Below are 25,486 nucleotides of genomic sequence, written 5' to 3'. Positions count from 1 at the left end.
AGATATGTACTTTTAAAATTAAAGACTACTTCAGAGCCTAGTAACTGAATACCACTCTTGAGTAGGATACCGACCCTTTGAAAAAGTCCTGTTTGCTGAGTTTTTCTGACTGCACCAGCTGATACAGTAATTGGCCCATGTGATCCCTGGTGATCTGGCTCCTTTCCAGGGTGGACTCCACACCCATTCTCACAAACACATATAGCAGGCCCTGGGCATTCAGCTCTTCCACACACTGCATGGCTTCCTGTTCAAATAGCAAATAAAAGCTTACTCCAAAATATGGATAGAATCACCAGAGTGTGAAAATAAGTTTAAAATCTTTTACTTATGACAAAGTCAGTAGACAACTCTAAGAACAAGACAGTTTTCATATATATATAGTTAAACATGAATATAGCTCAGTAAAATCCAGGTTAATATGGGCAATATTATGAGGCATATTTAAAAATACTAGTGCATCTTCACAAGGCTAATGTGTTTAGATTAACAATTTTATTAAAGATCACTCAAAGGACCAGAGGCAAAAATGTATTTTTCTACACAATATTTACCTATATTATGATCATTTTAAAACTGGAAATGGTATATTATGAAATAATATTTAAATAGAAATTCAATGTCATGATTCAAAGGCCTTAATGTGGCAACTGAGGTAATTCTGTTTGGGTATGTAATATTTGCAAAATCTTCAATGAAAAATGCCTTCCTTCATAGTAAAGTTGACATGGTTAGCTGAAGTACTAAAAACGTTTTAGGAAGATATTGGGATGTGGGGCTTGTAAACTGGTCCTTACCACGGGATGATCTAGCTAGGTCAATATCTTTGATCTGGAGGATAAAAGCCTGGCAGCCAGGGTCACTGAATCACCAATACAGCAGTGTGCCTCCCTGCCCTCAGCTACCTCAACTTTGTCTGAGTCCAAAATCCTTTGGTTCAACACCTGAAGAGAGTAGCTCTTGTGAGGGGGAAGATGCATGTGAGAAGGGCAGCCTCCTGACTGCAGAAGGGAGTAAGGCATATCTGCGAGTCTCACTGCTATTTTATTTCCCCTCTGCTACTTTATTTAATACCTCCCACATCAATTTTTTAACTAAAAAAATTTCAAACTATAGAGAAATTAAAGAGTAATACGAGGTACACCTATATACCTTTACTTCAATTTAGATTCATCAGTTGTTAGCTTTCTTTCTCTTCATATATCCAAGAAATTTAACATTCATACAATAATGTCAACAAAAATATCTGGTATATATAGTGCACATTCGAATTTCCATAATTGTCCCCAAATGTCCAATATAACTTTTTGTTGTTGTTGCCCTAGGATCCAACTGAAACACGACATCACATGTCATGATGTCTCTTTAGACTCCTTCTTTTTGGCCTTGCTGTGCGGCTTGAGGGATCTTAGTTCCCCAACCAGGGACTGAACCCAGGGCCCTTGCAGTGAAAGGTCCAACTCCTAACCACTGGACCGTCAGGGAATTCCAATTCCCGCTTTAGACGCTTTGAGTCTAGATCAGTCCTTTCTCTCTTTTTTGTCTTTTTATGACAGTTACTTTTGAAACAACTGTCATGTAAAGCTGTTTCTTACATACACTTTTAACCAATCAATCCTTCTGTTTCCAGCCCCATCTGCACCTCACGCACATTCATGGTCTGCTAAGTAAATTACCATTCATCCTTCTAACTTCCAGAATGTTGCTGCCCTCTATTCCTTATGCTCTTTATCCTTGTGGGTTTTTACCTCATTTTAAGCCTGTCATCATCATTAAAAGGCCTTTTCAGGAGAGAGTAAAAATGAATGCAAGTACTCAGTGCTCAGTACTAAACCTGAAGTGACTAAGTGTCTTCCAGTGAGTATTTAGTCACTGAATCTGCCTACCAGGCCAACTAACTACATCATGGAACTTCTAATGAGAAGCTTCTAATTTCACAGCAGTTCATAATCTTACCCTTCTCCCTGATTTTCTAACAGTCTGATTCTTGTTTTTGAGCTCTCAGCTGAAATGACACCTCCTATAGTCCCTGTGACTGCCCAATCACCGGCTAGCATACCACCTAATTTTACTTCTCTGCACTATAACATTGTTTTCTTTTTGTAGTAGTTGTTTATTTATTTTTAGGGCAGCTTTGTCTGTATCTCCCACTAGAACATAAACTCCATAAAAGAAACATAAAAAAAACAGACTATGTTGTTCACTACATATACTACAATATTTCCAGGAAGTACTCCTTACAATGTGGCTGGCACATTTCAGGTACTCAATACATACATGTATCACATAGGCTAAAAACACAAGATGTGGAGTCAGACAAACGAAGGTTTGAACCCTGGCTCTGCCACTTACTTACTATTGTATGAGTTTAGGGATGTAACTTAATCTCTCAGCTTTGACTTCCTATCATAGGGTTACTCTGAGGATTGCAAATAATACATATATATTGATAGAAGCACTTGGCACATTGCCAAACACAAAACAAAGCCTCAATAAATATTAATTTGTATTAGCACCTATTAAAATATTAGGGAAAAAACTCCCTTAGAATGAGCTCTGTAAGCCTTTAGCGTGACACACTAATACCCTAAAGGTAATAAGAAAAAGTATAGTTCATGCTCTGAAACTAGAAGCCTGGATTTGAACCCTGAGTCTACCACTTATCAGCAGTATGACCTAGAGCAAGTTACTTTACATCTTTGCACCTCAGTTTCCTTATTGTAAAAATGGCTATTATAATAATATTAATGTCTGGATGGTATTATGAGGATTAAATAAACTAATACACATAAAATACATGGAGTAGCACCTAGCACACAGTAAGTCCTCACTACGTCCGACATTATTACCTGGCTCCTATTGCCACTCAGCAGCAGAGCTGCCTTGTACAATGCATAATGACATTCATGAGTCATAACTGACTCTGTCCCTTCCGCAGGCTTGGTCTAGGGCTAAAGAGTCTTCGAAGGGTTCTCTTGTTGCACGTAAGTGTTACGAAGGTCTTTTTCTTCTTAAACCTCCAGTTCATCACAGGGTCCTACTTTTCCTCTTTCAAAGTATTTGTTGCTCACTGACTTTGTATATCCTTTAAATTATTTCTAAAGACAATCTCTACTGCTTTCTTCCTTATTGTTTCTGTTTTTCATCTTTTCTTAGTCTTTCCATTTTCTTCTTTCCCATTTCCCTACTTCCACATAAGAAAAAGGCTGTGCTGCCAATTTGTAAGAATATTCCTCATTTTCCAGGAATCTAACAAACCACAGTATATGAAGTCTATTCTTTGGCTCATTCCAGCTAATGTTCACTTATTTTTGCTGCATTTCCAAGGGTTTCTGCAAAGTACTCCTCTCCAACTCGCTCATGAGCAAAACTTCTTCCTACTTCTTGTAAATTTCGGACAATTTCAGTAAGCTTTTGCCAAAGCAAAAGTAGTTAATGTATCTGACAAATATTTTAACAGATAAGCCTTTGCTGACTCCAGATCCCTAAACTAGGCCTCATTATATGATCTCTCCTAAGACCCTATAGGTCTACTACAGTTTAACTATTTATAGAATTTATCTGTTTATGATCTGTCTCTACCTTAAGACTACAGGGCTCGTGAAGTCAGGTAGTACGTATATCTTATTCACTGCTATCTTAAAATGAAGATCAAGGAGAAGGTTAAGGTTAAAGAAGGGCAAACAGAAAGCCACATCTTGAAATGTTTCACTTAGGCTGTCTGACCCTGGCACATTACTTACTCTTTTGTGCCTCAGTTTTCCACTTATGAAATAAAGAAAAAGTAATGTCAGCTGTACTTTAAAGTTAATATGAGAATGATGATAAAATGATTGTAAAGATAATGACAGGTAATATACAAGGAGCCAGGAATTCCTCATAATGATAATGTGTTGTTTTTTGTTCATCAGTATCAAAGTCAATTTGGTTACTCCATAGTGGGAATGGATTGATACCTGTTCTTCCTTCCGGACCATTGATCTTGTAAACTACAGTATCAATTTAAAAGAGAGTACTTGGCAGAAATGCATCAAAGTTGTGCAAACTGAACGGTGTAAGTCTTGGCTTACTCACTCTAAGTCTCGTCAGTTCACAATAACTGACTTAGACCAGAACCAAGTTCCTCTGTCTCTTGCCACGGGGCTTTCTGTGTTGTTGTTGCTTTCTTTTTTAAAAATTTCGTTTACCTTAAAATCATTAATGTGTAGAAATTCATCAATGATAGATTTGGACTTCCTCTCCATCTCCTCCTCTGACAAGGCAGGCTTGTCAGGGGCTGGCGTTGCTGGAATTTCTGGTTTCGTTACTAGTGAGGTTAAAAAAAGTGAGAAAGTAAAAACAACAAAAATTATCATTAAAATGGGAGGATTATGGTTGACAATATTTATGTGTTGTTACATTGTTTTTTTAGTAAAGGCATTAAAATAGATACAAATTTGACAAAGCAAGCTACCTAAAAGTAGAATACAGAAACATTTTTTTAGAGTAGATATGCACTAAGTAACTTCATAATCCACAATAGCTACAAGGTATAGGGACATGATAAATTTTTATAATTAGAGTTTTGTTCCTTTCTGTATTTTTTTTAAATTGAGGTAGAGCTGATTTACAATATCACATTAGTTTCAGGTATACAACATAGTAATTCAACATTTTTCCAGATCATACTCCATTTCCTTTCTGTATTTCGATTCCTCTCCATTGCTTCTATGATGAAGAGCACATGAGGCCCACACAACCGTGCACAGAGTTACAGCCACATTGGCCTTTGGCAGCTGCTTGACTACGCCATGGTTCCTCCTACTAATACTTTGCTCACGGTGCTCCTCCTGTATGAAATGATCTTTCTCTCTGTCTCTCATCCATCCCTCCCTGCAAACCTGTTTTAACTCCTCTTGGTCCTTCAGACCTGAGGGAAGCCTTCCCTAACATCCCTCTGTGTCAACTGTACTTAGCTCCTTTGTTAAGTACTCTCTTAGAAATACATTTCCTTCTTTCATAGCATTTTGCTCAGTTTGTATTTATATATCATCTTTCGTGGGGTTATTTGATAAAGTTCTTCCTGATCCAGCAGACTGAAGGCCAAGAGCAGGGGTCAAGTACTCAGAAGTCACTAGGTGCTCAGGTGCACGTGGCAAATGAACAAATAGCCCAGACAATAAACATGCAGAGGGCAGCTGTGCTACATTATTCACTACACACAAGATTATTTTCACACCCTACCTTGTTATGTTCTCAAAATAAACTAGCTCAGATAAGAAAGCCACTTGTAAAGATCCGGGGTGGTGGTGGTGGGATGAATTGGGAGATTGGGATTGACATATATACACTAATATGTATAAAACAGATAACTAATAAGAACCTGCTGTATAAAAAATAAATAAATAAAATTCAAAAAAAAAAAAAAAACTATTTTTCATCACTGTCATCATCAAGACATCTAATACCTTTTGCAAACTTTGTATTTATTATTGTAATGTCCTAAGTATTTACATGTATTAACCTCACTTTTAATCTCCACAACTCTACAGGGTTAGTACACTTATTATCCCCATATGACAGATGAGGACGCTGAAACACAGATAGGTTAAATACATGAGGCAGTTGTAGAGCACTATTTGAGTTGGTCCTCTAAGCACATACATGCTCAACATGTACGAAAACCAAAGAGGTTCCAAGATGAAGGTAACAAAAGACAACCTGATACTTTCTCTTTGATTTGCCCTGTTGTGGCTCAAGAGTGTCCGAATTTTCATACATTTGAGGGGCTGTACAAAGGACAGGCACTCTAATGCACACTGGGGTATAATTTAGGGAACTTCTAAGAAATTCACTGCTTAATATACATCAAGAGGACCTCATCATCATCACTTTTAATAGTGAGGGGAAATTTTACAAATTGCTGAACAAAGGGATACCTGGGGAATGAGAACTATGTTATAAGATTCTGAAGATGCCCTTTAATTTTTAAGGCACTGGCGTGTGTGCTGTTATCATATACTGATTCTGAAATCTACTCAGGCACAAAGTCTCCTTCGCATTTTTTCCCTTCCAAATTTAAGGGCCCAATCTTCACCTGTACCTGTTCATATAAAGCCTCTCACCTGACTCTCTGATTCTGCTTCGCTCAGCCTCGGTGCTGTTCCTGTCCACATCCATGCCTCCTGTAAGCTGCTTCACAGTCTCCAGCATCTCTCTCCGTTGCTCTTCTTGAGACTGATTGTCTAACAGGTCTTTACTGCTGCTGCCCCTCATGAAAGTGTTTGGACGAGCTGTTGCAGATGGAAGGGGCTTGTCATTCTTCTCCCTGCCCATGCTTCCGCGACTTAAAAGACAAAACAACAATTTTCAAACTAAAGACCACCCCATCCACTCTGTATTCAAATTATAAAATAACACTAGGACCTTCTAAAAGTATGCAGAAGAATTTTTCACAGATAACTTCAGATGTGTGAGGCAACAATTATATTTCAAAGTGTAATTATTTATATAAACAAGTAAAATCATGCTTTAAAGAGAATATTAAGATGTGTTCGACTTTTTTCTTAAATGTTAAAGGGATACCACTTGAAAATTTTAAATGCTAATGGAAATTCTTTATTTAAATTAAAAAAAATCTTTTAAGAAAAAAGAAGACAGTAATGAATGTATGAGCTAAATGAGTGAAAGAGAAACAGAGTACCAAAAGAATGTGGTATCACAATCTTAAAAACTTTCAATGATACTTTATTTATTCAGAAACTTCAAACACATGGAAAATATTTGAGAACCAAGTAGTAGAAACAGTTTTTGAATAGCCAAAATCACACACTTCGTTCATTTTAAGAGAGAATCTTCCTATCTTCCTACTCTTTTTTCAGACAATTCTGAGCAGCTGGGCAAATAGGTCCTTGGCCCAGGGCAGATCAGAAACAGAGAATTTAAAAGTAGAAAAGAGGGAAGACCTAGAGGAACGACAATGTTCTAACCACTATGAAAGAACATACACAGTACTCAAAAAGCAGGGCCATCAGGGGAAATCTAAAGCAGGGCAAAGAGCCACAAACACCTCAGTAGCACAACCGATGCTCAGTGGCAATCGATGCCATCATTAAAAAGTTGACCTGTGCTATGTTTTGTTTCAAAAGCCAAGAGAACAGTGATACAGCTTAGAAAAGCTACTAGTTATACTGATTATAATAAAAAACAAAAATTTGACAGTTTAAAGAAACTCAGCTCTAAAAGTGTTTACATGAAAAAATTTTATTCTCTGTCACTATATTACAGGTCCCCATCCACTCTCTATAAACTAGTCAATGGAACACTTGACTGTATAAATCCTACAAAAATGAAAGTAGAAAGACAGTAGAATATAGACAGTAGTGAAAAATAAAAGACAACCTCAAATATAACTCCAAGGACAGTGTGACAGAGAAATATATGGGTGGGCTGTTATGCCCCTTAACTCACAGCTTGAGAGTGCTAGGTTAATCTAGAGCATCCTGAGGCATTACCCTGGAGAGCCCTACACAAGCCTCCATGGCTCTTTGGGGGGGCCTGGCTTTCTCAGTCGAGCAAAGTATTAGATATTTGTCAGATAACTTGCCCTTCCCTTCCACCTCATCCTAAATCTATAATTTCCTTATCTTGGAGAAAATCAACTTTAGGGATGAAAGGAATCTATCCATAGGGATTATCATAATCTGTGTGTGTGTGTGTGTGTGTGTGTGTGTGTGTGTGTGTGTGTGTGTGTGTGTGTGTGTGTGTGTGTGTGTGTGTGTGTGGAGGGAGAGAGAGACAGACAGAAACAGTCTGACAAGCAGGTCAGTCTTGAGTTAATGTGCAGACCGAGCTTCTTACCTAGTTAAGGTCCGTCGGGAATCAAACTCTAAAGGCGTGGATGATGTAGACCCTGAGGGTGCTGGAGGTTGCAAAGCAGAGAATCTGTTTAAACTGGAAGCACTTGACCTTAAGGCATCTATAGGTATTGAGAAGTGAGAAAAAAATACAAATCACATGACTAAAATACAGCTTCTAATTGATCTGCCTCCTTGGGTTGGGGCCTGAGACTAGGCACTTCTAACCAGCCTAATAAGGTGGTACCAATCTCCTGGTCCACAGACCACACTCTCAGAAGCACAGTGTTAGAGGGATCTTGTATGCAAAAAAGGATTTAGGAATCTTTGTTCACTACAACCACTTGCTCCTTTAAAAATATAATTAAATTATCCTAAGTAGGGCATGGGAATGGTAAATATAGGAAGGAAGGAGGCAAGCAAAAGCAAAACAAAATATTTCACTTAAAAAAGCTAACTAACAGAAATGCTGTGATATCATTTACATAAAATTATGGATGTGAGTTTAAGTGAACAATTTCTTTTCTAATTTAAAAGAAAAAAGGTCAAAATTACGTAGTAGAAGGGAAATACGGGAAGGAGGTTAACAATGAAGTTTACATTTTTTCCATTGGTCTTTCTTTAGCTTTTAAGATGTGTTTGTAATGATCCAAACATTTCAGTCCTAAAGCCAAATCTCTCAAAATCTACTTTCGGCAAAGATTTTGAAAAATATTTTAATCTAATTCTTTTTTTCTTTTACAACTCCCTGAAATAAAATGCTTCTGGGTAATAATATTATTTTTCTCAGCAATATGAGCTTCCCTTTTTAACCTGGAGTCCCAGTAATTTTTCTAATTATACTGAATTTGTGAACAATAACAACAGCAACAAAGGAATCAAATAGATTAAAGTTTTAAATAACCTAGCTGAATTAAAAAAAATTTTTTTAAATATTCAAAATACCTAAGGATCCTTACTGAGGAGGAAACGCTCAAATTATGTTAGAGTGGGACACCAATAAATCCAGCTATGATTAGTCTATAGATAGTTCCTAAAATTGTTTATGAAATGACCGCAGAAAGCATTGTAAGGTGAATGCTAATAGACCACATGCAGGTTCCCAAGAAGGGATACTCCATACTTACCAGTCTCACTTGCCTTTGCTCCACCACTGCTGCCTTTTCCCCAACTGCCCAGCTGTGCTTTAGGTACCAGCTGAATTTTCTCATCAATTGTGGGCTGTAACATAAGTGACCACAAGTCAACAATAGGAAATATTCTAGAAGAACAGTTTACCTTTTTTTTTTTTGCGGTATGTGGGCCTCTCACTGCTGTGGCCTCTCCTGTTGCGGAGCACAGGCTCCGGACACGCAGGCTCAGCGGCCACGGCCCACGGGCCCAGCCGCTCTGCAGCATGTGGGATCCTCCGGGACCAGGGCACGAACCCGCCTCCCCTGCATCGGCAGGCAGACTCCCAACCACTGCGCCACCAGGGAAGCCCCTACCTTTCTTTTTTAACCGTGAAATAAAACCAATTTCAACAACAAAATTTTGCCTGGAATGAGCACATAAGAAACATAAATGGGAGCTGTTCACATTAAACTGGCCCCTGAAGCACTCTCTGGAATCCAGCTTCCACAAAATACAGTTAGAAACCACTGGTCTGGAGAATGCATTCAGATCCTCTAAGACGGCAATGCCAATCTGCTAAACATTAAGTAGTTTCTAGTGATTCCCCTCTTACAATAATGCCCAGGGATTTAAAAAAGGAAAAAAGAAAAAAAAAAAAAGGAGTAAACAAATACTACAAAGTCAACTCATTAATCTCTTCAAGTGACTGTCAGAAAACAGGTTGAAAGACACAAAGATTTCCCATTTTAGCAAAGCCTAAACTAGGGTGGGGCTGGGAAGGAGAGGTGGAATAGGAGCATTCAATAAAGAGGAATAAGACAAAAGAGAATGAAATGTTAAGACAGGGAGTTAAGGTGCCCGATATCTCTCAGGTTTAACTCTCCCAGCACAACTTCAGTACAAATGAATCCAAGTTATTCATAAAATGCACACCACAGCACAAAAGCTATAAAGCAGTGCCTTGTAACAAAGGTATTACTATATTCTGACGGTACTGTTTGCTATATGACAGTTAACAGTTAACAGTGAATTTGCTTAATGGTTTTGAACTTTTAATGAGATGTTTATATAGAGTACCTACAGTATAACTACCTGAATATATACTACATTTATTTTTTTAATTTATATATTTTTCAAAATATTAAGGAAATAATGTTGTAGGCTTATCATAGTGCCCATGCACAGAAACAATATTGTAAAACACAGACAAATGATTTTGGTTAAAACTGTCTCTTGCTGGAAATGGAAGTGGATGGGAATCAAGTTGTATTCAGAAATGGAATTCCTTCTCTGAGACATAAACAACTGGAAGAATGTACCAGAATCTTAGAGAACAGGATCCCAGCTGATACATCAAAAGAGACCCAGAGAGGGACTGTTCTATCCTGAAGCAATGCCTTGACAAGACCATAAAGATGCAAACAACACAGCCCATCTTCTTCCATTTGATATTTTCAACATTAGCTTCAGGTTGTCTTTATCCTACTGGCAGGCTGCCAATTTTCAGGACTATGTAAATAATATTACAAGTAAGGATCAAACTACACTTGAAAGTGATCTGCAAAACTCACTGGGCTGTACAAGTTTCCACTTTTACAAAATGTAATTCTACTTTCTCTATCTTTTCCAAGGCTCTTCATTCTGCTTATAGTGATCAACTTCCACTGCTGAAAACATCTGCTAGGAGAAAATTCTTTCCTCTTACTGCCCATGGATTCTCAAGAGAAGGAAAGAGAATACATTAAATCTTTATCACAGAATAATTTCTGGTAGGTCCTCTGTGATTTCTTTTATGCCTTGGGTATAGCAAACCATTCATTCCTTTCATGATTAGACTTAGACAGGTACCTGCTTCTTCCTCAGAGCTAAGAATATACTGCATATATATTATACAGTATGAATATTATATCATACAGTATGAATATACTGTATATATATATATGTATAAAAGCTTGCAATTAACTATGACTTCTCAAGAATTTTTGTTATCATCTCTCTTATACTAAGCATCTCATACCTTTAAGAATTAACCTAGTCAATTAGTAAGCCTTAGTAAACCTAATTAACCTAGTCCTCCTTAATAAACACTCATAGAAATAAAAGGACTAATGCCAGGACAAGTAGCTAAGAATACACTTATTGATGATGCTGAGCTGTAGAAATACAACTGCATGAAAAAACCACCACCCCATAAAATCTGCAATATGGCTATTTTATATGAGAAATAATTTTGAGAGCCATGTTTTCGGGCTGTTTGAAGTTGTGTTTAAATGTCACACTCACCTTAGTGATTTTCAGGAATTTTGAGGGGTCCAGTACCCGACTATTCTTGGCCCCTTGAACAGTGTTCCACCCACCTTCGTCCACTCTCTGGACACCTGCAGGGAAGACAGAGCCAGCCGCTCTCTCATCTGTCTCAAATCAGTTTGACAATGAAAGGGCAAGCAATATTTTCAACTCAGCAGCTCCAATCAAAACCCAGGAAAACGACAAAAGAAATTGTAAAAGCGTTGCTGACAGTCTCTTTACTACCCACAACATGAAAGTATCAAGTAGAAGTACTTTGCTCGTATCCATCTCTCATGAAACATTACTGACCTAGAAGAAGCCAACTGATACAAATGAATAGGGATTTAGTGCTAGACAAGGGAGGGCCAAATCTAATGTTTATAGAGTTAATGATGAGAACACTTTGGGAGAGATCAGATGGAAATAATTTATTGCAAAGTTTATTTCACTTAATGGTGTCATATGACACACTATGCTTCGATCATCCCCCCAAAACCTGCTTCTCCAAACTTTCAGCTGCTGAGGCAGAAAACCTTGATTCCTCTTTCTCTCACACGTCACACCTGATCTGTCAGCAAATCTCGTCAGTTCAACCTTTTCAATGTATTCAGCATGTAGCCCCTTCTAATCACTACTAACACTACAAATTTGGTTTAAGCCAGCAACACTCCTCGACTGGTATAAAAACATCGTCACTGGCTTCCCTGCTTTCACCCTCACCTGTTTTCATCATGGCAGCCAGTGTGACCCTAGTAAAGTGTGAGTTAGGTCCTGTCACTTCTCTGCTCAAAACACTTCTGTTATCTATTTCACTCTGAGAGAAAGACAGGTTCCTTATAAATGGCCTACAAACTCTAAATAATCTGGCCCCCTTCCTCTTGGACCCAATGTCCTACCACTCCCCCCCGTGCCCTTTGCTGTAGCCACACTGGCCTCCTTGCTGATCCTTGAAAAGGCTGCTTCAGGGCCTTTGTACTTATTATTCCCTTTGCCTAAAACCTTCTTCCCCAGATATCCACATGACTCATTACTTCATTCAGTCTTCGCTCAAACACCAAACTTTTAATAGGCTGCCCAACCTTCCTATTTAAAACTGTAACCTCTATTTATCAAACCTTGCACTCCTACCCCCTCCCTCTCTGTTTTAGCTTTTCTATAGAACATATCTATCTGGCAAAACTGTATATTTATGCATTTGTTCCCCACCCCACCTCCCACTCCCCGTAAGATGTAAGCTGCCTGAGGTAAGGGACTTTGTCTCTCCTGTTAAGTGACAAGCACTCAATAAATATTTATTGAATAAATGAATGAAAGACCACAAACTGTCTGTCCAAAAGCTTTTCCAATCCTCACGTATTTCTTGATTCTCTCTTTGCTAAATGGTATTAATGATCATGAACAGGCTTGCTTATTCCTTGTTCCTGTGAAATGGAAAAGCACACTTTCTTCCCTGGAGGATTCATCTCTCAGAACTTCACTATGAGCTATACAGTGTCTATGGTAAATAAGGGCTAATGGTTATTGAGTATTTACTAGGTGGCAGTTGCTACGCTGAACACTTTACCTATATTAGCTCATTCCAACCTCACCCAAATCCTAGGTACTATTATGTGATCAATTTTACAGATTAAGTGACTTGTGCAAGGTCGTACAGCTAGGATGCAGGAGAGCTGAAATTCACATCAAGATAGCTTGGCTCCAGTCTATGCTCTCAACCTCTAAACTAATATGACCCAGTCACTCAACTGACCACTTAACTGTACAGTGGACAAAATGAGCATTCTCATTTGGATGTCATCTTAGAAGGAACAGGCTTAAAAAAAGAAGATCATTTCCTTTCTGAAAAAGTTTTCCTCTTCCAATGTTCCTAAACTTAGTCAATAGACTTTCTATTTTCTCAGGTGTAAAATGCCTTCTATTTCATCTTTCATCTTACCTTCCTCCACATAGCATTTCAGGCAACAGCAACATTTCTGAGTTCAGTGTAGCCCTTGATTCATCATGTGAAGAGCAACAGACTCATTTTATTTATGCATCTCTAGCATGACATTACTCCTTTGGCTCAAAAACACACAATGGCTCCTTAATGTCAAATCAAGCCGAAAGTTCCTAATCTGGCTCCATTCTTCTGGACAAACATTTTTCCATTCCTTCTGAACACTTAAATTTTACTCTAATCAGGCTTACTGATTCCTCTTTACAGTATATGTTTATTTTAATTTCATGACTAAAATTTTTCCTTCCCTTCCAAATATCGTCCATCCACCAACACCCAGTTCAAGTGCCCCTTCCTCAAATAAAGATTTCCTCCAGGTTTCCACCTCTCCTCTTCTGAATTTTAATAGCCTTAGTGGAGAATACATTTCATAATTGATAGCATCTTCCATTTGCTTGAAAATGTACCCTTTATTAGTTTTGGCTTTCCCGACAAACTGAAAGCTTTCAGAGGGAAGGAGCTATATCTTCTACTTCTTTTTATATCTCTCACCAATACTGAGTATACAGAAGATGCTCAATAAAGTCTTGTTGATTACTGCCTTTGAAGTAGTCAAAGAAATCATGTTTGGTTCCTGTATTCTCTGCTTTTACTCAACAACCAGTCTCCAGGTGAAGCTGCTTCACTTACCAATCACCACTCCATTCTTTGGGTTAGTCTTTCTGCTCTCATTTCATATTTAAAAATAGAATTCTTAAACATCTATCCCTCAAAACTCCCAAGTTCTCTAACGCGTGGTGGACTGCACCCCTCACCTGGTCTTCTCTTCTCTTTGGTCATGAGTTGCTGGACCTTCCTCTGCTCTTCTTGTTCTTCTATTTTAGCTTCTTTGTGAATCTGTTCAATAGTTTTAGGCCCTTGATCTGCTCTTCGAGATACCCAATTACACTATAAAAGGAGAAAATGAAGTTATCAGTCAGATAACTAAAAATAAAAAGGAAAATAAAAATGAAATTTTTGAGAATCTGTTTTATACTTTGCTGGAAAAGTATAAAATACATATAAAATCTGGTACTATGCCAGTTTTTCATTACAGCCAAATAATTAAATTTTTCTCAATCAACCCTGAGCTACTGTATACTGAGCATTCCAATAGCTGACGGATAAAGACAGAGTGAAAGACTGGCCAAACTATCTATCTATCTATCTTCCTTCCTACCTACCTACCTATCTATGCATTTTATCATTTTGTATTTTTGAAAGGAGTGAGAAGAGGAATCAACGAAGATCAGGATTCTTTGGCCTTGACTTAGTCTGGTATGTTGCCACTCAGTTCATAGCACACTCCGTTGGGGCTCTAAATCGAGGATGACTAGCGTTTTTCTCCCACCCATATCAAGGTTCTGGTGTCTACACAAAATGTTGCACCGCTCTGAGCTCCGGTTATCCTCTCCGCTAAGGACAAAACAAGCTGTCTCCTTATAGTTACACTTCTCCCTTTACTTCCCTTCCCAGCTAAAGTCTCAACATCTGATACCAATATGAGTGACTGAAGGAACAGGCGGAGAAGTTTTTAACATTTATATTAGCTTGAGGCAAGAATGGCAAAAAGGTTGAAATCAGCATTCAAAATTCTGATCAAATGGTAGTGGCTTTGTTAATAAGAAGGATCCTGAGGTCACACCTCGGCTTAGAAAGATAAAGAATCGTCATCAATGCCATCTGGTCTGGGTGCAGGGCAGGGAAGGGGGGGACCTATATTCACTTTCTCTAGCTTAGCGTCAGCTGCAGTATATTCCCTGTAGGAGTTAATATAGGAAAAGGGAAAAGAGGTGGTAGTGGTAAAAACCACACCTGGTAGGAGAAATGAGAAAAAAAAAAAATCAGCAGAACAAGAGGGTATACGGTAAGAAAAAGAGAGGAAAACATGAACATCTCTTTTGAGCTGGGCACGATACATAATTACCTCAGTGAATCTTCGTAACACATCTGCAAAGTAGGCAACATCACCATTTCAGAGGCTAAAATGTAAGGCTTAGGGAAGTTAAATATATTCACTTTGAAGATGAGCCTTCCTGATTATTTATCATGCTAAGACTAAATTTAAATGACCACAGAATGGCTGATTTCAAAACTGCAAGGTGGTTTGAAAATCAGAATAAAGAAAAGAAACAAGTAACAGACAGGTAGGTGTATATGCCCTTTGTCCTTTCACATAACTCCCTCACGAAAGTTTGTCAGTTCAAGTTCTGAGAGTCAGGCAGCAAAAGCTGTAAATGTAAATCTTAGGACATCCTCCCCAAGCCAACTCCTGAAGAGAGACTGTAGTGGTAGGCTTATTTTTCTACTTACCAGCCTTAGGTCTATCACATCCTGAAGCATGAATCGAATCCTAGACGAGGTTTTTCTTTCTTTCACAATTTTCTCCATCTGATTAAAATACTGGTCCATACGTGGCTGCAGGATACAAAATCATTAGTATTCCTCGCTGAGGAATTCAAATGTAGTTTTACCATGTAGAATTTTAAACGGCCTATAAACACAACTGACAGCCAAAAGGCCATGTGGTAGAATGTTTAATTGAACATGACACCCAAAATAAAGGCTACATATTCCAGGCAGCTGGTCACAGTCACGGGCCAACAAAATATAAATGAAAATGTCATACTGCAGCTCCTTGGAACCTTGAGAGAGGGGTGGCTGTGTCCTTTGCCCCTTTCCAACCTTCTTGGCTATCAGATCAGTAAGGACAAGGGCTACACCTTAGCGATGACAAAATGTTAAGCTGGAGGAATTGAAATTTTTTATCATCGCTTAGCCACCAGGCCAGCCTCAGACTTCTTACCCCTGAACTTCATTTACATGGCTGAGAAATTAACCTCAGTCTTGTGTAACACACTGATATTTGGGGTTTTCTGTCATAGCCAAACATAATCCTAGCTGATTCTGATGTTATGAAACATTTCTAACATTATTTCTTTGATGCATTTCTAATTTCCCTACCCGTTATTTGGAAAGTACCATGCTATATTTGAATTATAATACTTTTAATGATTTCTTATATTATGGTTAGATAGCTCTGTCGCTAATGCTCTATTTAATTAGAGCATAAACTTGAGAAAGCTATCGTGTCTTCTTTGTTTCTGTCTTACCCTCAGTCCTGGCCCTTAGTAGCTTTTCTCTCCAAAATTTCTGTCCACAATTTGCTATACATACACATACAAATGACCTGTGAAACAGTCATGCAGAAAAAGGACAAGTGACAAATAATCTCAATTCATGAATTGGCTTTTATATAATTTGGGACCCTCTTCACTTCTGACGTTAATGAAAATGTGGTAAGGAGCATGATGGCCCAACAATGACAATGAGAAGGGCAAAAGAAGAAACACAGGCAGCCTAGACTGCTGGGGCGAGATGGACGCTCGTGTTGACAGTCTACTTCTTCCGCAATTGACAGAGTCCCTGCCGGAGGTTTCTGAGGTCTGGGGTTTACCTTTGCTTTCTCGAAGTCCAGGTCTTTGCCGATTGTGGTGAGTAGGCGGCACAGGCACTCGAGGGATTCTTCATCATGGTTCTTTAGCAGCTTCACCACACAGTCATGCATGATGGCTTCAGTCAGCATTTTGAGTTTGAAGAGTTCTCCAATGAACTTGATGTTACCAATGGATCTCCGCCGGGCTTTATCCTTAGCTTCTTCTAGTTCATCATGAAGCCTTGTCCTCTCCTCCGGCTATTGTGTAAGGAAGAATAACAGAATCTTGATGATGAACATGGTACTGCATAATAGATGCTAAAAACATACGCCTGACCGGTGCTGCTTGTGTGCTTGTTCAGGGCGGACCTGGTACCTCTTTTGTGAAGCGGCAGCTGAGGAGACTCCAGTGCTCACCATGGCTGATGAAAAGCCCAAGGAAAGAATCAAGATGGAGAACAATGACTGTATTAATTTGAAGGTGGCAGGGCAGGATGGTTCCATGGTGCAGTTTAATATTAAGAGGCATGCACCATTTAGTAAACTAATGAAAGCCTACTGTGAACGACAGGGTTTGTCAGTGAGGCAGATCAGGTCCCAATTTGATGGGCAGCCGATCAATGAAACAGACACACCTGCACAGTTGGAAGTGGAGGATGAAGATGCAATTGATGTGTTCCAACAGCAGACAGGAGGTGTCTACTAAAGAGGAAACCTGCTACTTTACTCCAGAATTCTGTTCCTCCAGACCAAGAAGACGTTCTCAATTAGAAAACCGCAATTTATTTCCACCACATCCTGACTATTACAGTATAGTTTCTCTATTCTTTCATTATCCCCTTCCCCATTCCTTTATCGTACATAAAGTAACTGGTATATATGCACAAGTTTATTGCATTTTTTTTTAAACTAAATGGCCAATGGTATGTTTTGATCGACATCAAATGGAGATGGGATGGGGAAAAACACTGGTTCTGTGAAAATACCCCCTTTTCTCCATTAGTAGCATGCTCCTTCAGCTCTTATCTTTAATTCCAGTAAGTTATTTTGCTCTCACTATTTAACGAAAAGAAAACCAGCATAAAAACTCTTGCATACCTTGTTCGATTGGAGAATTTTAATGTTTTTCATGTATCATTATAAAACCAAGGACAATTTTATAACTTTTTTGTACGTAGCTGTTACATGTAAGGCAACCTGTCTTTAAGTAGGGATAAATTACTCTAAAAGAAATGAATCCTAGATAGTTTTCCCTTCAAGTCAAGCGTCTTGCCGTTTAAATAAATTTCTTGTTTAAAAAAAAAAATACGCTTGGATTCATGGTCCTCACCCTTTCTAGGGGTCAGGGATACCCTTTGATATTTTGACAGTAACTACAGACCTACTCAGAAAACAAAACTATACCTGTAAGTGTGCATCCATTTCAGGAGATTTCTGGAATTTAGTGACCTTTCTGAAGTCTAGGTTCTGAATCCCTATCTTAGAAGGTTGAGCTGCCCTTACATGTGGCACTAAAAGGAATAAAGCATTCCTCTAAACACCAATACAGTGTATTTCCACGTGAAGAAAAGGCCACAGGCACCTACTGAAGTAGTAGGAAGATATTGTAGCCAGCTTCCTGAAAATTCTATTTGCTAATACTTGAAGTGCACAAGCACTGTCTTTCCATGAAAATACTTACAGCGCTGGCAGCCTCGAGTTCTTTCTGCTTCTTCTCAAAGACATCATCATCAGCTTTATCTTTTTCAAACTCCTTCTGGCAACGGTTCAGTAGTAGCTTCCGGAAATTCACTGTGTTACCAGGCTTGTCCGCCATGGGTACTTTCAGCTGCATCCAGATGGGAAAATGCAAAAGCGGCAAAATTACTGAAAGAAATTTAATGATTTTCTCAAAATATCTATTTTCTTTATTGTGCAAAATAACGCTGACCGAACCACAGGTAAGCATTCTTTCTACAAGATATATACAATTTAGCGTAAGGCATTTCATATTTTAATGGTTAAGACGTTTTAAGTTTTATACAGAAAAGATACACATTCCTCTCATATAAATGTACTGTATCCTCTCTGACTGGTTGTGCCTCTAGCTGACTGAAATCCTTGTAATATTACTATAGTCATGATTCTGCACTCCTCCAGACCTTTTTAACTCTGAAGGGTTATTACTTTTGTTTTTCCTCCTACTACTGTAGGTACTTTGGTTTAAAGGAACAAATAAAAACGAAATAAAGCAGGGGAGAATTTCATGGCCACAGGAAAACTGTTGGAGGTGAGGTCCTTATTCTAGAAAAAAGCAGAAGTGCGGGGACACAGTTGAGGATTTCTGAGATATCTATTCCTAAGGGGAATGTCACAACACTGTAATACTAGTATTTACTTTGATTATCAATATAGTATGTTTATTATTATTATTTTTTTAATAAATTTATGTACTTTATTTATTTTTGGCTGCATTGGGTCTTCGTTGCTGCGTGCAGGCTTTCTCTAGTTGTGGCGAGCGGGGTCTACTCTGCGTTGCTGAGCGCAGGCTTCTCGTTGCAGTGGCTTCTCTCATTACGGAGCTCGGGCTCTAGGCACGCAGGCTACAGTAGTTGTGGCTTGCAGGTTCAGCAGTTGTGGCTCGAGGGCTCTAGGGCGCAGGCTCAGTAGTTGTGGCGCATGGGCTTAGTTGCTCTGTGCCATGTGGGATCTTCCCGGACCCGGGCTTGAACCCGTGTGCCCTGCATTGGCAGGCAGATCTTAACCACTGCGCCACGAGGGAAGTCCCTATTTATTATTTCTTATGTGTCAAAAGAAATGACTAATTCTCTAAAAGTTCAGTCTAATAAATGCCCACCTTAGAAACATTCTTTTGATATACAGAAAGACTCAGGGTGGAGGGGAGGCGCCTCTTGGAGGCAAGATGCTTACAAGATTTCCATTCAAATCCAATGACAATTGCTTTCTAGTAACTGCAGTAGCTCACACCTTCAAGGTTACTTGTAACCAGACACAGAGACATTCTTATTTAGAATATAAAGAAAGTGGACCGGTACAGTGATTGACTAAATATTCTATTTTACAGACAAAATCCCCTGAGTACCATTTTGAACAGTCATTGCCTCACATGGCAAAATGGTTTTTCTAGAATCACAGTGGCTCCCAAAGTTCTGAAATACATGGTCTTCACCCTAGATTTAGTGGGAGAAATTGGTAAAAAATGGGACGTGTTGTATTCATACTCACAAAAGAGTTGTCAACCAGAATGGACTTGGACAACTACTGATCAAGGCTGAATGGCTAGAAACTTGAGGACTGAGGACTACGATACTATAGTACAATATATTTGTGCCAGACCTGATGGCACACTCTCCAACATATTCCCAATGGATATGAAAGACCATTCAACAAGTCCAGTTCTTACCAACCAAGGGTCAAGTGTTTCATTATACTTTCTTTTCAGCAAGAAACATTAACTTAGAAAGAGGGGAAGATGATCAAATACTTTTTAGACAACCATAGAAAAGCATGTCCCTATCTCCAAATTCAGGCCATTCAAATGCAAGTGACTACAAGTCACTTCAAAGTCAGGCCTATTCTATGATCACACAAGAGTAGGTGTTAGTCAGCCTTAAAGAAAAGAAATGCTACACAAAAGCAAAGGTTTTCTTCAAAGTAAAAGCCCAAAGTAGACTCTTACTATATACAACCCAGAATATACAACAATGCACTACAAGAAGCATATCTACAAGCAAGGTTATATATAACAGAGCACCAACATGACATAAGGTTCCAGAATAGACTGAAGGTTCTAAAAATCAGCAGTTACATCCAATTTGCTACTGTATAGGAACACAAGTAAACCAGTCAAAAGGTCCTATCCAACCTCCTGGCATATTCGCCACCATTATCTATATTAACACTAAGAACATAATAGAGTGATATAATAAAAATCACCTGGGCCATAATGAGATGTTTCCTGCATTATGGATTTACTGTGTAGAAAATGAGAAAAATGTAGATAATATGAAAATTCAAGCCACTGTCTTATGGTGAGAGGAACCAGAATTAAAATGAGTCAGAAAGGTTAAATAAATACAACTTGTGATATGTTGGTTTACAGAAACAAAGAGAAATGGCATAAAGCAAAGGAGAATTTTTCCCTACACAAAATGTATAAAAAGCTTTGCCTTTTACACCTTTTATGTAGGGAAGGCTATGTTGAAAGTGTTGGGTTAAAGACCAAAAGATTTGCTCACTTGATTTTAAACAAAGGCAATTCTTTTAACCCAAGTTCGTTTCATCATCTAAAAACAAGGGAGGCACAATCCTTGTGTCTAACCTAGAGTGCAGCTTTAAGCATCCAGTGAACCAGGTTTGGGGGAAACACTTTATAAGTCACAAAGAATAAAGTTTACCTGGGGTGTGGGGAACACTAAAAGTGAAAGAGCACTGGAATCTTGAGTCATAAAATCAGGATTTGGATCCCAGCTCTATACCTAATCAGTATGTAAATGTGAGAAAGTTACCTCATTAAGCCTTAGTCCCTTCATCTGCAGAAGGAGGCATTCCAGTGATTACAGATTGAGGGACATCATAAAGTAGCTGTTGAAACAGGAGCTTTGGAGATAGTCATAACCCCAGATCTGCCATGTGACTTTGGCCAAATGAATTAGCTTCACCAAACTTCTGTTTCTTTCTAATATGGGGATAACATCTATCTCTTAGGACTGTTTGAAGGATTAAATGAGATAGTCTAAGTAAAACAAATAATAGTTTCTAGCACATAAGTAAGAGTACAATAAACTAATATAGCTACATTTAAACTTGCAGCTGTATTTGACATGTTTGTAAGTAAAAATTAAGAGAAATCTGTATTCTAGTAACATAAATATCAAAGAAAGTATTTAAGTTAGCTCACAAAGCAATTAGAGAGAGAACCACAAAAGGCAAGAGAATTGAGCATCTGCTATCCCAAAATGATGGTCATGGGACACTTCACATGTATAGGACATAAAGAACATGTGATTGTGCATAAGCTTTTTAGATATATTCACATGGAAGTATTAAAATCAAACAATCAGCAGAATGGACACAAATCTGCAAGAACATTTGTCTCCAAATGAATGAATGTCTAGCTACACAACTCCCTTAAGACTTGTTTTGGAACTTGATCTTAAGGTCCTCTGGGGATGGTTAACAAGGCTGTGGAAATATGGAAATAGGCCAGGGAGGATATATCCTCTGAGAATTGTGATGCATGGTAACTTTTTTCTTCTTAAGAGATGATAAGTTAAACAGGATTATGACATTATTAAGTCAGCATGTGTTGTCAGCTGGACATTGGTCAGGAGACTCAGTAAAATTGGTTAGTTAGAACAGAACATGAGGAGTGGGTGTCTAGTCTGGTAGGGCTGCTATAACAACATATTGGGTCGGCCAAAAAGTTTGTTCCAGTTTTTCTGTAACATCTTAAGGAAAAAAACCCAAGTGAAAATTTTTGACCAACCCAATACCATAGACTGGTGGCTTAAACAACAGACATTTACTTCTCACAGTTCTGGAGGCTGGAAGTCCAAGATCAAGGTGCCAGCAGATTTGGTTCTTGGGGAAGGACCCTCTTCCTGGTTTACAGACATCTGCCTTCTCCTCTATCCTCATGTGTCCAAAATGAGGTTCTAGTGCCTCTTCGTCTTCTTATAAAGGCACAAGTTCCATCATGGGGCCCCACCCTCATGACCTCATCTAAAGCTAATTACCTCCCAAAGGCCCTGCCTCCTAACACCATCACACTGAGGGTTAGGGCTTCAACATATGAATTTAGAGGGAGACAAACATCCAGTCTGCAACAGGAGACAAGGTAGATGCTTGAAGATGTGATTGTGGATAATAGCAAAAATGAAAGGCGACATGCAAAAGTGAGAAAAAGATCTCTCTAAACAACTGTAGTTTTCTTGTTCTTTTTTTTAAAACTTTTTTTTTTGATTTATTTTTTGGCTGCCTTGAGTCTTCGTTGCTGTGTGCAGGCTTTCTCTAGTTGTGGTGAGCGGGGGCTACTCTTCGTTGTGGTGCGCAGGCTTCACATTGTGGTGGCTTCTCTTGTTGCAGAGCAGGGCTTCAGGAGTTGTGGCACACGGGCTCAGTAGTTGTGGCTCATGGGCTTGGCTGCTCTGCGGCATGTGGGATCTTCCCAGACCAGGGATCAAACCTGTGTCCCCTGCATTGGCAGGAAGATTCTTAAACACTGCACCACCAGGGAAATCCCAACAAGTATAATTTTCATCTAACAGTAGTCCGTGATCAAAACTAAGATACATAAGTGTTTCAAATGGGTTGTTTGGGAGATGATTTCTCAGGAAGTGAGGGAGTCAAGGGGGAATATTTTATAGTAAGACTGCTTGGTAAGCTAGATTCGCTGGAGAGCACCTACATTTTCATTTTCACACAACAGTAAACTAACCATGTGACATTACATTACACTGTAAACTAACAGTGTCCATCTCATATTGTGATGAGACCTGTCCACATACCGGTCAGCCAGCAATCTTGGATATGAATGCTGTCAGCATCAGGTAGTCATTTTCTTCAAGCAATAGGATTTGTACTGCTAATATATTTGTTAGTGTTGAGGGTAGATACTCCTTATCCTTAACAGGATGAAACTCCCTGAGAATCATCAAGGACTATCAGCTGTGTGTTAATTATAATAGTCAAATAGGAAACTAGAAAATAGAAGGACAAGTACTGGCCTTGCTTAGCATGCTCAGGATTTTGAATGCTGTCCCAGAACATAAAGATGCTAGTGGTAACTCATGGCCCAGTAGTTATTTTGCTTGAAGCATGTTCTGGTCTGAGGTAAAGTATTTGGAATGACTACTATAATATAAACAAGTGGGACCCCCAAACTAACTCTAAAATGCAAAGTGAACAGCAATAAATCAACTGTCTGACTATAACTCATAGGTCTATGGTGACATACTATCATTTATCAGTGGTTATATATTGACCTTAGTAAATTCCCACCTAAAAATGAACTTAACATAATCTGTATGTATTATGAACACATCTATCAAAATGCAGCTCTATTAGATACATGTGAAGAGGTATACAGTGCTTAGGCATACCCACAAGATTGAAAAGGGAGTGGTCAAGTTATGAAACGGTAAGTCAATTCTCATCAATCTTTTTCTTCAAAACAATCTTTTCTTCAAAGAAACTGCCTGCTGATGCAGGGGACACGGGTTTGAGCCCTGGTCTGGGAAGATCCCACATGCCACGGACCAACTAAGCCTGTGCTCCACAACTACTGAGCCTGCGCTCTAGAGCCTGCGGGCCACAAATACTGAGCCCGCCTGCCACAACTACTGAAGCCTGCGTGCCTAGAGCCCGTGCTCCGCAACAAGAGGAGCCACCGCAATGAGAAGCCCGCACACTGCAAGGAAGAGTAGCCCCTGCTCGCCGCAACTAGAGAAAGCCTGCACGCAGCAATGAAGACCCAATGCAGCCAAAGTTAAAAAAACATTTAAAAAATAAATAAATAAAAAAAACAAACATTTTTCATCTCTCCTCAGGCAAGTTGCACATCCTTCCTCCTCCAGTTGACTCCAGCCACTTGGTTGCCTAAGGCCAACTTTTCATGTCTGTAATTCCAGGCTTTATTTCTGAAGAGATTTAATTGTGTCTCCCTTGTTCTCTTATTATCTCTTCCTATAATCAGTCCTATCCTTCCTTTCACATCTTGCTTTAAAGCACTTAAAAAGTGGCAACGTTAAAAGTCTTGGATGGGCGCAGTGCGCTCCTCCCACGCGCGCTGGCGCTGCGCCCCTCTCTTCTTGCGCTTCGGGGCCTCCTGCAGCAGGTGCTCGTCGTCGCGGATCTTCACGCCCTCGGCCTTGTCCAGCAGGAGCCCAGCAGCTTCTAAGACTCGAGTTTTGCCAGCTGACTTGCGGTTCTGCGGCTCGGTTCTGGGCTGGGAGCAGATCTTCTTGGCCAGGCTCTGCGGTGGTTAAGAATCTGCCTGCCAATGCAGGGGACACGGGTTCGAGCCCTGGCCCGGGAAGATCCCACATGCCGTGGAGCAGCTAAACCTGTGTGCCACAACTACTGAGCCTGCGCTCTAGAGCCCACAAGCCACAATTACTGAGCCCGCATGCCGCAACTACTGAAGCCCGCGTGTCTAGAGCCTGTGCTCCGCAACAAGAGAAGCCACCGCAGTGAGAAGCCTACGCACCACAATGAAGAGTAGCCCCTGCTCGCCGCAACTAGAGAAAAGACCATGCGCAGCAACAAAGACCCAGCACAGCCAAAAATAAAAAAATAAAATAAAATTTAAAAAATATGCACTATTATTAAGAGGATTTCAATGGTTTATAAAACCCTTGTGAATCATGGTATGAGAGAGAGTTACTGAAGAGTCTCCATAGATCAAGTAATAAGATGTACACAATGTGTACATTTTTCCTTTGATTATGTTTTCAGTGCTGTGTTATACCTATTTGATGGATAAAGGGAATCAAAGTCTCTGCTTTTAGAGGGGAATGATAATTGCAGTGTGACATTGGAGGGTGGCTTGTGAGTCTGAGTTGGGGAATTGTGAGAGCCCCAAGGCTGGTCCTGAGTGCCCTGGTTATAGAGGTACTCAGGTGCCCAACACTGCAATACCCTGAGTCCAGGGACAATTAGGAGAAAGGGATGGTTGCACCCTGCACCCCTTTGAAAGCTGCCTTACTAAAGCTTATGCTCCACCAGTGGTGAAGCAAAGGAGGGCTAATGGTACATTGGCCTCCGCACCCCCCTCCTCAGCCCCCCTTCCCTCCCTACCTCCCAGGTCAATCCCTAGGGAAATCTGAGCACATTTCT

At 39.4% G+C, this 25,486-nt stretch overlaps 2 protein-coding genes across 2 annotated transcripts in view; one reads left to right on the top strand and one right to left on the bottom strand.

Moving 5' to 3' along the window:
* The window catches only part of EIF4G3 (eukaryotic translation initiation factor 4 gamma 3), a 370,424-nt gene that overhangs the window by 34,578 nt on the left and 310,360 nt on the right, over nt 1-25,486 (bottom strand). The window contains exons 19-28 of the mRNA XM_082833610.1: nt 18,330-18,476; nt 16,670-16,906; nt 15,526-15,630; nt 13,989-14,121; nt 11,232-11,326; nt 8,963-9,056; nt 7,840-7,957; nt 6,105-6,325; nt 4,188-4,306; nt 75-247 (exon numbers count right to left, since the gene is read on the bottom strand). Coding sequence (XP_082689736.1) covers nt 75-247; nt 4,188-4,306; nt 6,105-6,325; nt 7,840-7,957; nt 8,963-9,056; nt 11,232-11,326; nt 13,989-14,121; nt 15,526-15,630; nt 16,670-16,906; nt 18,330-18,476 — 1,442 coding nt within the window. The remainder of the gene's footprint in view (nt 1-74; nt 248-4,187; nt 4,307-6,104; nt 6,326-7,839; nt 7,958-8,962; nt 9,057-11,231; nt 11,327-13,988; nt 14,122-15,525; nt 15,631-16,669; nt 16,907-18,329; nt 18,477-25,486) is intronic.
* On the top strand, nt 17,039-17,354 carry LOC309975930 (small ubiquitin-related modifier 2-like; the record flags this gene model as incomplete). The annotated part of the gene is made up of 1 exon (XM_082861289.1): nt 17,039-17,354. Exon 1 carries the CDS (start codon nt 17,067-17,069, stop codon nt 17,352-17,354), a length of 288 nt encoding a protein of 95 aa, XP_082717415.1. The 5' UTR covers nt 17,039-17,066.

Source organism: Leucopleurus acutus (genome assembly GCF_964270905.1).
Source record: "Leucopleurus acutus genome assembly, chromosome: 2".
Classification (NCBI taxonomy): Eukaryota; Metazoa; Chordata; class Mammalia; order Artiodactyla; family Delphinidae; genus Leucopleurus; species Leucopleurus acutus.
This window is presented reverse-complemented; position numbering and strand designations above follow the sequence as displayed.